This window comes from Podarcis erhardii (genome assembly GCF_964252035.2).
Source record: "Podarcis erhardii genome assembly, chromosome: 13".
In the NCBI taxonomy this organism is placed as follows: domain Eukaryota; kingdom Metazoa; phylum Chordata; class Lepidosauria; order Squamata; family Lacertidae; genus Podarcis; species Podarcis erhardii.
Window position 1 is genome coordinate 29,824,016 of NC_138502.1, and position 14,505 is coordinate 29,838,520.

General features: G+C 45.1%; 1 protein-coding gene across 9 annotated transcripts in view; it reads right to left on the reverse strand.

Moving 5' to 3' along the window:
- Nucleotides 1-9,320: 9,320 nt before the first annotated feature.
- ATP6V0A1 (ATPase H+ transporting V0 subunit a1) overlaps nt 9,321-14,505 on the reverse strand; it is a 43,027-nt gene continuing 37,842 nt past the window's right edge. For all 9 annotated transcript variants that reach the window (XM_081837739.1, XM_081837747.1, XM_081837746.1 and 6 more), the window contains one exon: nt 9,321-11,048. In XM_081837739.1, the coding sequence (XP_081693865.1) occupies nt 10,955-11,048 (94 nt within the window). In that variant the 3' untranslated portion in view covers nt 9,321-10,954. The remainder of the gene's footprint in view (nt 11,049-14,505) is intronic.

Here is a 14,505-nt window from a genome sequence, read left to right on the forward strand (position 1 = left end):
GAGGCACTAGAGAAATTTACCTGTTGCTTGCATTCCAAAAGGCAGTTAAAACCTCTTTCTTTCAGAAGGTTTTTTTAAATGGGATTTGCTGCCACTGATCTGAAATGTTTTATAATTCTTCCAGAGCCTCAGTTTTAGTTTGACTTGGACCTTTCGGGATAAATTGTTTTAATTTCTGCCTGTCACTGTAACGCAAAATCCCGCCTTCGGCATTTTTTACAAGAAGTCAGGATACAAATGCTGTGAATAAACAGACAAACAGACGGTAATGAAGAGATTATACTTCAGAAGCTACATGAAAGAATATATATCTTGTTCTGGAAGCCTAGAGCCAGTGACCGCAATCTGACACCCACACAATAAATGCCCTCCCTTCACAGGCCTGATTTACATCACTAAGAATTATGCTTGGGGAAATAAATAGGAAATTCAAGTGGGGGGAGAGTGGAGGGTTGCTACTGCAGAACGTGATCACAAGATGGCGGCAAAGAATTAAAATTGGGAGATACATATGCCTTTGCGAAATGTCTGGGGCCTGTGTTTATTAGTTTAAACGTGAAGTCTGGGTTGTGACCAGTTGCTATGCTGGAGGAGGAGAAATGGTGGACAAAGTGTCCAGTTGCCTTAAAGCTCTGAGTGGTTGAGAGACGAAGAAGCTCAAGGTATTAATTTACAGGACGGGGGGGGGGGGGGAATTTAGTTGACTAGCCTTGTTAGAATTCAATTGGGCAGGTTTTCCCCCCTTCAATACAGACTTTAAATCCCTGAAGCAAGAGAGCATAGGGCTATACTAACTGAGGGCTCCTCAAAATGGCCCTCAAAAATGCTTGTTTGCTGTGCCCACAACCAGGGAATAATTTAGGCCATGCCATCTTCCCCAGTTTTTATCTTGCATTCGTAATATTCCAACACACAGTTGACATTCAGCCAAAATTTTACGTAGGCCTCTGAATGTTATTCTCTTGATAGGAGCTTTTTCTTTTAGCCGGAATTTGCCAAAACTCAGTTCCAGCACCTCTCAGGTGGGCGCCATTGCCATTGTAAGAGAACAAGGGAGGTGTTCGTGGTGAGTTCCGGCACCTCTTTTTCTAGAAAAATAGCACTGTTCTCGATAAATAAATATACAGTGGTACCTCTGGTTACGTACTTAATTTCTTCCGGAGGTCCGTTCTTAACCTGAAACTGTTCTTAACCTGAAGCACCACTTTAGCTAATGGGGCCTCCTGCTGCCACTGCGCCACCACTGCACGATTTCTGTTCTCAACCTGAAGCAAAGTTCTTAACCCGAGGTAATATTTCTGGGTTAGTGGAGTCTGTAACCTGAAGCATATGTAACCTGAAGCGTATGTAACCCAAGGTACCACTGTACAGCTCAAGTTTCAAAAGTCAGGGTAAAGAGGTACGTCTTCAGCATTCTCCATAGGCTGTTATAATGAAGGCGACAGGCACACCTCTAGTATGAGCACCATAGGTGCCAACCCCCTGGGTGCCCAAGCACCCCCAAAATTCCACATGAAGGGGCTGGGCACCCACAAATTTTGGTGCCAGGGCCTTGCACACTGCATAGCACCCACAGCCCCTGGCACCCATGGTCACAGGGCCAAGTTGGCACTCCTGATGAGCACCTGTGAGTTGGGCCCAGAAACAAAATGGCAACCAGCACAGCTGTTTTAAAACAGGGGGTATGTGAGATCCAAACAGAACCCTTGCCAGTAATCTGACTGCTGCAATTTGGACCAGTCGAAGTTCCTGAATTGTCATCAAGGGCAGCCCCGCATAGAGATCATTGCAGCAATCCTTTCTGGAAGATACCAGAGCATATCTGGAAGATATTTAGGATGGTTTGGAGGTTAATGTGATGTATATCCTGTATTCAAGGACGCAGGTGGCGCTGTGGGTTAAAGCACAGAGCCTAGGACTTGCCGATCAGAAGGTTGGTGGTTCAAATCCCCACGACGGGGTGAGCTCCCATTGCTTTGTAGATAAATAGGTACCACTCCGGCGGGAAGGTAAACAGCGTTTCCGTACGTTGCTCTGGTTCGCCAGAAGCGGCTTAGTCATGCTGGCCACTTGACCCAGAAGCTGTACCCCGGCTCCCTCGGCCAATAAAGCGAGATGAGCGCTGCAACCCCAGAGTCGGCCACAACTGGACCTAATGGTCAGGGGTCCCTTTACCTTTACCTATCCTGTATTCAATCATAAATCCACAGATATGCCACGGATCACCTGCATGAAGTTCATTACCACTGGGGTTCCAATGACCACAGCTTGGGAACTCCTGCTTTAGCAGGTTCAGACACTGTTTGCTTTTATGGTGTGCTAGAAACATTGTTTGATTTGTGATTCTTACTTTGCAAATGCTACCCAATATTTGAGGTGGCAGTCTTACAGTCTATCAGTGTTATTTATGAATGTACTGTGTTTTTATCCAGCTTTTCAGACAATTATCATCTACCGAAACAGCTCACATCAGTTAAAAAGAGAGAGGTACAGACCCTGCCATCAGGCATGCAAACAAAAAAAGACCACACAGACAAGGAAAGGGATCTGGAGGGAAAAGGCAGAGGAGCCATCAAGGCCCTCTCCAGATATCCTTTTTATCACCAGCAAATTTATTACCCACCCTTCACTAGCAGGTTCCAGGGCAGGTTACAACAATATAAAATAGCAAACAGTACAAACCGATTACAATCACAGGAATAGGGCAGGCCCTAAAAACAGACATCTCAGGTGCCAAAGGCCAGTTTTCATGCTGCATTATTATTCATGCTCATGATGGTATCAGGGCAAGTTATTCATGGTCCCACTTTCAGTACTGTTTGTACAGACAAACCTTTTTGGAGCTGACACACTGCTTTGTTTCAAAGCAGTGCATGCCCCTGTAATGCCTTGGTGACACCCTGTGATTTTTGTATACCACAAATTTATTTTTTGACCCACTTTTGGTGCTCTATAGTCCCCTTCTACTCAGCAATAATACAGCAACACTGGGAAAGCACCCCAGACCAACTAACAAAACAGCAGGATGTGCGGACTGTCCAGTCTAAATCTACCACAATGCACTAAATCTACCACTGTATCAATGCCATGTTGCAGAATACATGCCTCATTTTAAAAATAATAATAATCCAACCAGCTTGGAGGGACTGCAACTCTTTAAGGTCAAGACAAATTGGTGAGCTAGGCTGATTGTCTCATGCTGGTGGCTCTTTTTCCTGTTGCTAATGGATGAAAGGAGAGTGCTCTTTCCCCCTTACTTCTTCAGTAGGCGCTTGTGTTCTTTCTGGGTGAGTTTTCTACAGCTGCTTCTTCTTTGGCCAATGGATAGGACAAGACAAAATAAAAAAATTCCTTCCAGTAGCACCTTAAAGACCAACTAAGTTAGTTCTTGGTATGAGCTTTCATGTGCATGCACACTTCTTATTTCATGTGCATGCACACGAAAGCTCATACCAAGAACTAACTTAGTTGGTCTTTAAGGTGCTACTGGAAGGAATTTTTTTATTTTGTTTTGACTATGGCAGACCAACACGGCTACCTATCTGTAACTGGATAGGACAAGGTTAGCCTCTCCCTTGCCTTTATGTTTATTCCTGGGAAGCAGAGGGTGCAGCATCACCAAGGAGCTAGAACCCATGGCCAATGGCCGGCTCCATAATGTGCTTCCCTGCTACTCTCCAGTCCCAGGGCTTACTGTTACAGGCTGCAGTCTTTACACTTACAGACTACAAGCCAGGCCAGCAAACTCATTCTCCCAAGTGCTGATACTGAGGTAGGCAAAACAGCACCATCCACACACACACGCACACACACAAAAGGGGGGCGGGTCACAGCTGGCTTAAGGGAACCACAAAGTTTGCAGAAGTTTAAAAAAAATCATAAGAGGGTGAAAACATGAAAAAAACACCATAGTGATTGTAATATACTGATTTTTTTAAAGCATTATGGTTATTTATATTTGAATATTAAAAAATATAAAAAGTAAAACCCTAAACACAGTCCAGTGAGGACTGTGGGCACAAAATGTTGATGGATTGCTGGGGAAGAGGGAGATGGAATGGAGTATCCTGGGGGGGGGGGATAGTGAGCTTGATTGAATCCACACTGCCAACCTTTTGCCGAAAGTCCCATTTGTAAGAATAATACTGGGGATTTAGACAGTGCAACACAGATCAGTTTTAATATCTTTGTATAGGAGGTGCTTAGCGGGAGGCTGAGATAATAGTTGCTCACTAGGTCAAGATACGTAACCTGGGGCCAGTCACTACCTCGCAGGCTAACCTACTTCATAGGCTTGTTGTAAGGATAAGGGAAAAGGGTATGTATGTCGCTTTCAAGGTCCTTGAAGGAAAGATGATATGTAAATATACTTATTTGCTCAAGGATACCTAGTTACTTGATGGCAGAGGTGACATTAGAACAGTGAACTTCCCAATTCTTAATTCAAACTTTGAGCCGATACGCTGTAAGAGCTCACAGCTGGAACCACTTTTTTAAAAATAATAAACTTAGGGGTAAATATAACAGCAAAAAATCTGAGTCTATTTAAGGATAACTATGAAAAATGTTGGTCTGAAATTAAGAGAGACTTGGACAGTTGGACAAAACTGAAGCTTTCTTTGTTAGGCCGAATTGCTGCTATTAAGATGAATGTATTGCCAAAAATGTTGTTTTTGTTTCAAACACTACAGATTGTGGACAAGACGGAGTGCTTCCGGAAGTGGCAGAAAGATATTTCTAAATTTGTCTGGCAGGGCAAAAAGCCCAGAATTAAGTTTAAGATATTAACTGATGCGAAAGAAAGAGGGGGCTTTGCCCTGCCAGACTTAAAGCTGTACTATGAAGCCGCAGCTTTCTGCTGGCTAAAAGACTGGCTATTTCTCGAGGACACTGACGTACTGGATTTGGAAGGTTTCAACAATGCTTTTGGTTGGCATGCATACTTATGGTACGACAAAGTTAAGATCAATAAGGCCTTTAAGAACCATATTGTTAGGAAAGCAGTATTTAATGTCTGGACAAAATACAAAGACTTATTGGAAAACAAGACTCCGAGGTGGCTTTCGCCTCTGGAAGCTAAGGCCCGAAAAAGACCCAATATGGAGGCCAAATGGCCAAAATATTGGGAAATATTAGAAAAAGATGGAGACAATTGGAAATTGCAGAGTTTGGAGAAAATGAAGTATAAAGTGCAAGACTGGTTACATTACGCTCAGATTAAAGAAGTTTTTAAAAATGACAAAAAGTTAGGGTTCCAGGTGGAGAAATCGAAATTAGAAACAGAATTGTTAGAACCAAAGACTAAGGTACTATCTAGAATGTATAACTTGCTGTTAAAATGGAATACACAAGACGAAATGGTTAAATCGGCTATGATAAAGTGGGCACAGGACATTGGGCATAACATCATGTTTGAGGACTGGGAAAGGTTATGGACCACTGGGTTGAACTTCACCGCATGTAATGCTCTGAAGGAAAATGTAATGAAAATGATATATAGATGGTACATGACCCCAGTTAAACTTGCCAAAATATACCATTCGTCTGATAATAAATGTTGGAAATGTAAAGAAAATGAAGGAACATTCTTTCACCTCTGGTGGACATGCCCTAAGGTGAAGGCCTTCTGGGAAATGATATATAATGAACTGAAAAAGGTATTTAAGTATACCTTTACTAAGAAACCAGAGGCCTTCCTCCTGGGTATTGTCGGCCAGAAGGTGTTAAAGAAGGATCGAACATTTTTTATGTATGCAACAACAACGGCAGCAAGGATACTCATTGCTAAAAACTGGAAAACTCAAGATCTACCCACACTGGAAGAGTGGCAGATGCAGCTGATGGACTATATGCAACTGGCCGAGATGACTGGCAGAATCCGAGACCTGGGAGAAGAGAGGATTGAAGAAGATTGGAAGAAATTTAAGATGTATCTACAAAAACATTGTAATTTGGTTGAATGTTAAGAAGGATGCTAGATTATAAAAAATTGGCCACCACTAAACTAGATTTGAATTCGATGATAAGTGAGATTAAAGAAAACATAATTTTTTTGGAGAATTGCTAGATTATATTTAAATGAGTGGATATAAGATCGTAAACAAGTTGATAATTTGCTTGGAAAAACCTTTTACGATGAAAATGGGAGCGGGAGACGTGAGGGAGTCCAAAGAATTGATGAAACTACGTTGCATTGGAAGTAAGATTGTTTATTATTTGTGTATTTGTATTCAAAAACTTTAATAAATATTTATTAAAAAAAAAAAAAAATAAACTTGGTGAGAAAAAGCATCACTTCATGATCCTACGGTACAAGATTCAACATGTTTCCTTCGGAATTAATATCAGGCCTATTGGGTTTAATTGTATTCTGGACCCAGTTACAATGTCATGTGGGGAAACTGATACACTTTACCAGAGCCCAGAATTCAAGCTAGGGTGGTATCAAAAATATTGGCTTCAAACCTCTTAACAACTTGGGGCAGGGCAGGGGCAGAAGAGAAGTAGGCTAAGTTGCAAATCGTGCATGAGAATGTTTGTCCCAGCTTTTCTATATCTATAAGGGTGACCTGATGCTGTCAGATTTGCTGGACCCAATGAGAAGAAGTGTTGAAACATTTCCCAGAGTCTCTTTATTCCTGCTGGTATTTCCTATGCAGAGTAGAAGGAAACAGCAATTCCTCATAACCAGCAAGGCATTGTTTGGAAAGAAGGCATATGAAAGTTTGCACAGGCCCCAAATATGTTGTGATATTCAACTTCAATGATTACAGAGATGCCTATTCAACACAACTGTCTGTACATTGTTGCTTGGACCAGAACCCACAGTCTGGTACCTGACTTCAAATGCAACGCCACAGTCACCTGCAGTTTCATCAGAATAGTACCACGGGCAGTTTCTCCAATCACAGGATCAAGGTGCAGCTACCATACAATTATTTCTTCTCAGAATTTGCTGGCCCGTAATGGAGTGCTCTTCACTCTGACTGCAAACGTTGCCAGGGGAGAAAGAAAATAAAGCGTTGTTGCTTTGACTTACCAGCAGAGCCAGTGAAGCACCAGGATCATGAGCAGTGGAGGGCAGGGTGAAGAGACATGACAATTCAATGTTAAAAGCAGAAATGAGGAACTTGTGGCCCTCCAGGTGTTGTCGGACTCCTAACTCCCATCAGCCCCAGCCAGCACAGCTAATAGTCAGGGATTATGGGACTTGAAGTCCAGGAATATTTGAAGGGCTGCAGGCTCCACCATCCTGTCTTTAAAGGAACACATAAAAAGGGGGGGGGGGGTGTACAGCAAACTCACAGAGCCTTTGGCCAAAGGAAGTTGCACAGTACCTCTATTCCAAAAGAGGATGGGTCAAGTCTGACCACCAGATAAATTTGGGGGTGGGATGACAGTGTGTGGAACCCACTAGGGAGGAAAGGGAAACCAAGAAAAGCCTGGCTCAGTCTTTTCCAGCTCTCACCAAAAATGCCAGAGCACTCAACCATCATGTCTCATATCCCTTCTCTCCTACACTCTGATTGTGCCAGCTGTCACCCAGATATTTATACCCACTGCCCCCAGCTGTGACTTTCTTCTCTAAAAAGTGCTAAGAGTTCAAACTTTCACAGAAACCTTGCTTCCTCTTTCTGTTGCAAAAAGCAGAAGTGCACATTCACTGTGGTTAGGCATTCAGAGATGTTCTGATGTGGCGCATTTTCAAGCATTAATCTCTCACTTTCCTTATAGTGACAAAGCTGGTTCATCACCAGCCTTGGAAGGGATTTGCATTCTATGACTTCCAACCAATGCCCTTTCTCCACCTCCCCTCACCCCAAGGGAGTGTCTCTCAATCACTCTTTAAATCCCAGCATGCACATGTGTAACTTGAGATCTTATCCGCAAAGCATCTTGCTCATCTTTTATTTATTTAGGACCATCGGTGTGCATGGTTTTTCACAGAGGCCAAAGAGTCCCCTGGTACCTTAAAAGAACATGCAAATTTAATGGTGGCAGAAGTCACATAAGCGAAGGAGGAGCATGCAAACCTGAGGTTTGCTGCAGCTCATTTGCAGCTATTACAAACAGTATGAACCATTGTGACTGAACGGCAACATCCTTTGCACTGAAAAATAAGAATCATGTGCACGTTTGGCATGCTTGGAAGAGGCTAGGCAAAAACCTATCCCAGATGTGTTAGTTTTCAATGCACAAGGGAGTTTTGTTTGCTGGAAGGAACATAGGTTTGTGCCGACACAATCAACCCGCTCCTCTCATATCCCATGTGGCTCTTCTCCCCAGGCACTGTGTAACAGATCCAGAAGGCATTTGTGAAGCACTGCAGAACTTTTGCAGAGAAAAAAGGATAGCACACGCTGCTCCACTCCTCTCCCAGCCCACTTAATGTTTCTTCTCATAATAAGGATGGATCCATTGACAGCAGGAAGTTCCCTGCCCTGAATTCTGAGTGAGCATGGTTAGGATTGTGCTGTAAAGACACTAAACATATGACCCTTTGCAGGCTGTGTGCAATTTTAGGGAAGAAGTGAGCCATTCTGGAGCAACTATAGCCATGCACTGCAAACACAGAGGGGAAAACTTCCCCACAAGAAGCTGACACAACACAGCTGTCAAGGGTGGTTTATAGCGCTGGCTGCAATGTAAAAGGTAATGGACATTTCAAGTATCAGCACATGTTTTGCAGCAGCTGTGAGACAAATAACAACTTGCTTCCTTCACTTCTCCAAGGAAGCTTGTGCTGTTGAGGAATTACCCTAAACCCAGTTATGCCAATGGGAGGGCAAGGGCATATCTTCCACCTGCCATCACGGAGAAGGCAGCAAGCTCTGGAGTTTCTCTGATATAAAACAGGATGTAGAGCCTTTTCTGTGGTCTTAGGCCTACCTGAAAGACCACCCACAGGAGACAGCAAGCCCAACTGTGTGGATTCTGGGATTCCTTGGAAATTAGAGGGTGTTCCCCTCCACTTCTTCTTTTTTCTAAAGGAAGTTTTCAGCTCTTGTAGCTGCAAATATTTGTTGGGAGTTCCACAAGCCAAAGGGGAGGCTGAAAAACCTTGCCCACGCAGTCGCTGGCTGTAGGCAGGACTTTGCCTCTCCCATCGGCAACACAACCGGAAGCATGCAAAATGGCAGAAATGTGGAATACACCCTGCAAATTATGAGAGGCAATCCCATCTGCACCATTCATACCAACCCCAGAATTCAGTTATTAGACTGCGTTGGGTGCAATATTTATTAGTTGACACAGCCCAGCCAACCACCTTCCTTTAATCCTCCCCACTCCAGAAGAAGAAGACCAGGACACACAGGAGATGAGATGAACTAGTTTAATAGACACAGTGATTGACTGATGAGGACCAGCGGGGGGAGGGAATACTTCACTTGTCCAAAACAGTAACAGTAAACACAATGACCGGTTGCTCTCTATTTCACACATACACATGGCAGCACCTGATACTTCGGAGTCTCTACTCAAGAGCAAATAAGGGATTAGCACCTGCCCATAAAGTTGCCACACCAGTTCCAGTGCTCTTGCCTTTAGTGCGCGACACAGGTGGCCTCATACCGAGACAATTCTAGAACAGTGCATGCTTAAGTCACACAAATACACACGAATCATATAAATACTCAGCATACAGAGGCACAGAAAGCAGAGCCTCTTTCCTATGGCAAAGGGAAGGCAGATGCTGCCCGCCCTTGGGAGATTCTTATTTTCCTAGGGAAGCCCACCCTAAAATACACAAGGGCTGCTGTGGATGGCTTCTACAAATGCTCAGTAGTAATCGGGGTGTGCAGGTTTCCCCACCCTGCTTCTTCTTTCCATCTAGTAATGTCAGGGTTACATAGGAGCTTCCTGGAGGTGAAAGTCCCTCAGTTTCCTTGGAACAAAACAAGCCATTCAGAGTTGCAGGCAGGGTGAGTCAAAGATTCCTTATTAACTAATCCTGCAGAGCCAGGCACAAGTCGGCTCTGCAATGGGGCAGGCAAGCAAACTCCCTCCCTCGCCAGCCTGCTCTTGTCCAGGAAAGGACAGTTCCAAAAACATCCAGTTGTAATGCCATGTGGGGGGTCACCTTTCCCAAAGAATCCTTTGCTTTCGGTCAGAGTTTCCTAGAGGATTACGCCCACACAGAGGGGCGAGGCAGAGAAGAGGGGACAAAATGTAGCTTACAAGCAGTAGAGCAAGAGCAATGAGAGGGGGAGGGAATAGCAGCCAATGCTCTGCTCAGAGGTCAAGCTTCAAGCTAGGACGTGTGGCAGGCGCAGGTGGGGTGGGAGCTCTCTTGCCTGTCATGTGTTAAGCAATTTTATGGTGGCAATTTAACTGAGGGTATGGGAGAAAAAGTGCCAGTAAAAGAGGAAAATCTGCCCCCAGCAAATCACTGGATAGGAATAAAGCTGGAATTCAACTTTTGCACAGGGCAAATCTAGGACTTGTTGCTAGTAGTCCAGTGTGCTGCTCTAGAGGTCAGGAGAGATAAGTGTGTGTGGTTGGACTGAGGAATAATGGCCCCTCTGGCAAGACAATTTGCCAGAAGAAGTTTATACAAGTTTCTAGTCCTGTGTGTTCTTGAACTGCACTTCACTTTCTGGTACCAAACTGAGCAGCTAACATGCTTGTTATTAACAGGCTGCAGGTGGTTAGGATGTGCTCCTCCACGGTAGTCTCTGTCTGTGCAACTTGAAGGACACTGCCACACCCCAGGACCTGCCAAGTTGATTACAGGAACAATATTTTCTTATGATTCTTAGGTTTTTCCTATTATTCCCTTTCTCCTTTGAGTGGGGTTCTCATGAGAAAAGCATGATATTGTCTCACTAGCAGCTCGACTACACAACCGGAGAGCTATACAACTTCAGATTTATCACACACAGGTAAACACAAACACATGCAGGAGGGAGCCAAGGTTTACTGCCACACATCCATCCAACTGGCCTCAAAAGGATCATTCATCAAATCTCCCATCACGGATGTTGTCAAATGAGAAAGGGAGGAACTTGAACCCGGCGCCCATGTAGAACTTGTTCTGAAATTCCACCCTAGTGAGAAACAAAAAAAGGAACACAAGAAGCAAACAACCATCAGCTCAGGAGGCATGTCAAAGAATTTCGAGATTCAAAAGTGGCAGTGACCTTATCCTTTCTATGGCATTCATGTTTTACTACTGCAATGTACCGTTTCAGATATCCCAATTCCCTGTCCAAGTTTAAACCCACAGCCCCCCTCCCGGTTGCCTTTGCAGAAGGTTCAAATTGCAGCAAATGTGAGTGGGTATCAGTGCAAGGAGTCAGGCATGCAAGCGATAACAGCACTCTATGCCCAAAAGTAGGAATGGGGAACCTCAGGTCTGGTGGCTGAATACAGGCCCCTCTATCCATCCCTCTGGACTCTCACTGGCCCTGCTCCACACCTCTCTCAAGCACTTCTGGGTGGGTGGGATGTGTCCTTAAAGTGGATCCGGCTAAAGGCCTATCTAGTCCAGCCCCCTGTTCTCACAGTGGTTAACCCCATTCCCATGTGGAACCCCAAAGCAGGACCTGAGCGCAACAGCACTCTATCCATTCGTGAGTCCAAGAAGTGGGCATTTAGGGGGCACACTACCTCTGACAATGGAGGAAAAACACAATCATTGTGGTTATGTCTATCTCTGCTAAACCATGTGTCTAGGAGGCTCAGGGCAAGGGGCACACCTGGACTGAATGCCCAACACAGCACTACTTTAGACTCTCTCCTCTGCATCTGGGTTTAGCATCACAACAGGAAACCAGGCACCGAAGCAGCTTCCATGGATATACCCCAGAAGAACCGTGAGTGACAACCCCTGCAAGGACAGGCTCTTTAGAATTCTGGACTGTCAGCGATGCATAATCCTATTCCTCATCTCTGAGGTCAGGATGATTTGATGGTTCAGAATTCCAAAGAGCATTCTGCATCCTCCCACAGATGATGATTTTCTTGAAATTCCCAGGGGTGACCAGTTAGACATCCACCTCAGAACCAGCCAAGATTCTAACACACATACAGAGAGAGCGAGAGAGAGCGCTTCATGTGGTGTATACCGTATTTGTATTCCACCTTCCTCCAAATTGTTCAGGGCAATACATGGAGGTTATCATATTTTATCCTCGCCATTCACTGTGAGGCAGGCTAGGCTGAAATATAGTCACTGATCCTAACGCATCATGGACGAGAGGGGTTTGAGGTCTCCCAAGGCCTTTTTCAAATAAACCACAGGGGTGTAGCACAACATGGCATAGGTACCCGGATTCCCCCCTCCCAGTTCTTGCAAGGCCTTCGGGGTTGTATCTATGCCAGGGAACTTTGCAAGTATGCCACATTCTCCCAGTAGTGATTTCGTGGAAGGCCCTTACCTGGACATCAATCCAAAGTCTTAGGTTCACCCAGCCAAGTCAGGGTCACTGTTATCATGTTTTCCCTAACCTATGATGTTCCCCTCAAAAAGAAAAGGGAAGGGAACGATTCAAGTTGATTAGGCTTCGATACATTTCACAAAGTGTAACGAAAATCTTCCATTTTGGCAAAAAAGCTAAAGATTCAGTACTGGAATACCATACAAAAAGCAAGGTCACAGTTCGTTTCAGATCTGTGTAGCTCACCTCAGCTGCACTCCAAAAACTATTCTAAATGCCCATCTAAGCCACGGCAAACGAGACATCTTTCTTTTGAACCAGAGCAGTCTGGAGCCCCTCTTCTTCCATCACCAACTTCAGGGTGCCACAGGGAAACACCAGGGAAAGGAACAGAGGCCTGCATTCCAGGATCGGTTTGTTTCTTTTGCTGTTTTGCCGTTTCCACTAATGAACTCAAAATGTAAAGGGAATGGTACTGGAAGGCTGCCCAATCATAAACAGGCACCAAACATGGAAAGAAAAACCCCATGATTCATTAAGAAAACAAACCCTGTGCTCTTCTCTTGGCTCTGTGGTGAGAAACATTTTCCATCCCCTTCATCTGCCAGATACAGAGAAAAACGGAGTACGAGTTGATTTGCTGCCGCTGCTCCTCTAGGGTGGAATGTTTCAAGTGCAGGATTCTTTTTAAAGACTAACATCCATCTTGCAAACCCAAATACACCAGAGAACACAGAGAAACTTCATTTAACTCAGGGGCAGTGAGAAGGTATAATGGATCAAGCAAACTCTCATACACCTTTGCAAGCAAATGCAACACATTCCCCCAAAAGGCAAAAGGCACAGATGGAATTTGTCAGCTACCAATATGAACTAGCCTTCTCTCCCTTTGCAAAATCTCCAATTTCACGATTCGCCTGCCAAACCCACACGAGCAAAATCCTTGCACACAGAAGACTAGTGCATCAGGGCAAAGGTTATGCTAGAGCTCTTCTTCCTGATACACCACCTTTCTACATGCAGAGATTTGTGCATGTTAAGAAGGAGAGATCAGTCACGTGAGCTGCCCACCCATAGCCTGAAGCGATATACCCCAGACGCAAGCAAAATGCAGCCTCTGATAAGCTAAGAAGGGAAAACCATTGCAGAGCGAAAGGGCAGAGGATTGCAACAGCCCACCACCACCACCTCCGCTCTCTTTGCTCCCGCCAGCATGCTCACGTCACTTGGACGGCGAACAGCTCCCCCCTGACTGAGAATACCAGTTGCGCTGCCAGACCGCCAAGCATTCCCAGCATATCCAGGGTGTGCCAGCTGCACTTACAGACTGGAAACAGCTGCGCGCTCTGCTCCTCTCCACTTGTTTCACTAATTGGCAGGGACACGGGGCTAGTGGGAGGGAGGGGCGGCCATATTTCAAGCCTTTTTAAAAAGAAGTTAGCGAGTTTCAAGACTCATGTCTCTGGCAACAGGCATTGCATGATCAAGAGGCAGGCAAGAAATTTGTGGTTCACATCCAAAGGGGTGGGGTGGGGTAGCTCCTCGGTCTCAGTTTCACTGTTCTCCAATGGGCACGCAGCAATTCAGCCCAGGAACTTTATGAATTGCCAGCCGTTGGGTCCAGGGAACACTGTGTCTGGAAACATTACCTTCCACATGCCCCAAGTAGAGGCGTGGAAAGCGGTTGGAAGGGGCTCCCATTTGCAGGATTAGATGGTGGACGGAGAAACTGCAGGTGGTCAGGAACAAAAAAGTCCCCCTTTCCCACCCTCCCGGGCAAGAGGAGGAGATGGGTAGCACCGAGTCAAAAGATTGCAACCCCAGAAGGCCTTGCATGATTTCAAGATTGGAGCTGGTGATAGTATCCTACTGCTAGACAAGAGCACACATACTTGGAGGTCCCCTCCCTTCTTTGAAGACTGCAGGAGCAGAGGAACACAATCCCTCTCCCTTTCCGAGTTCAGCTCAGATTCTACTAAGGCCTGTATCAAATTAAGTGTATACACACGGAGACACACACAGTTCCACAGAACACCCTCCCTCAACGGAATGTTCCACTCCTTCCAGCCATGGAATGTGTAGCTCCCCATTGGCACCTAATTACCTGAGCCTCCTTCCCCCGCCC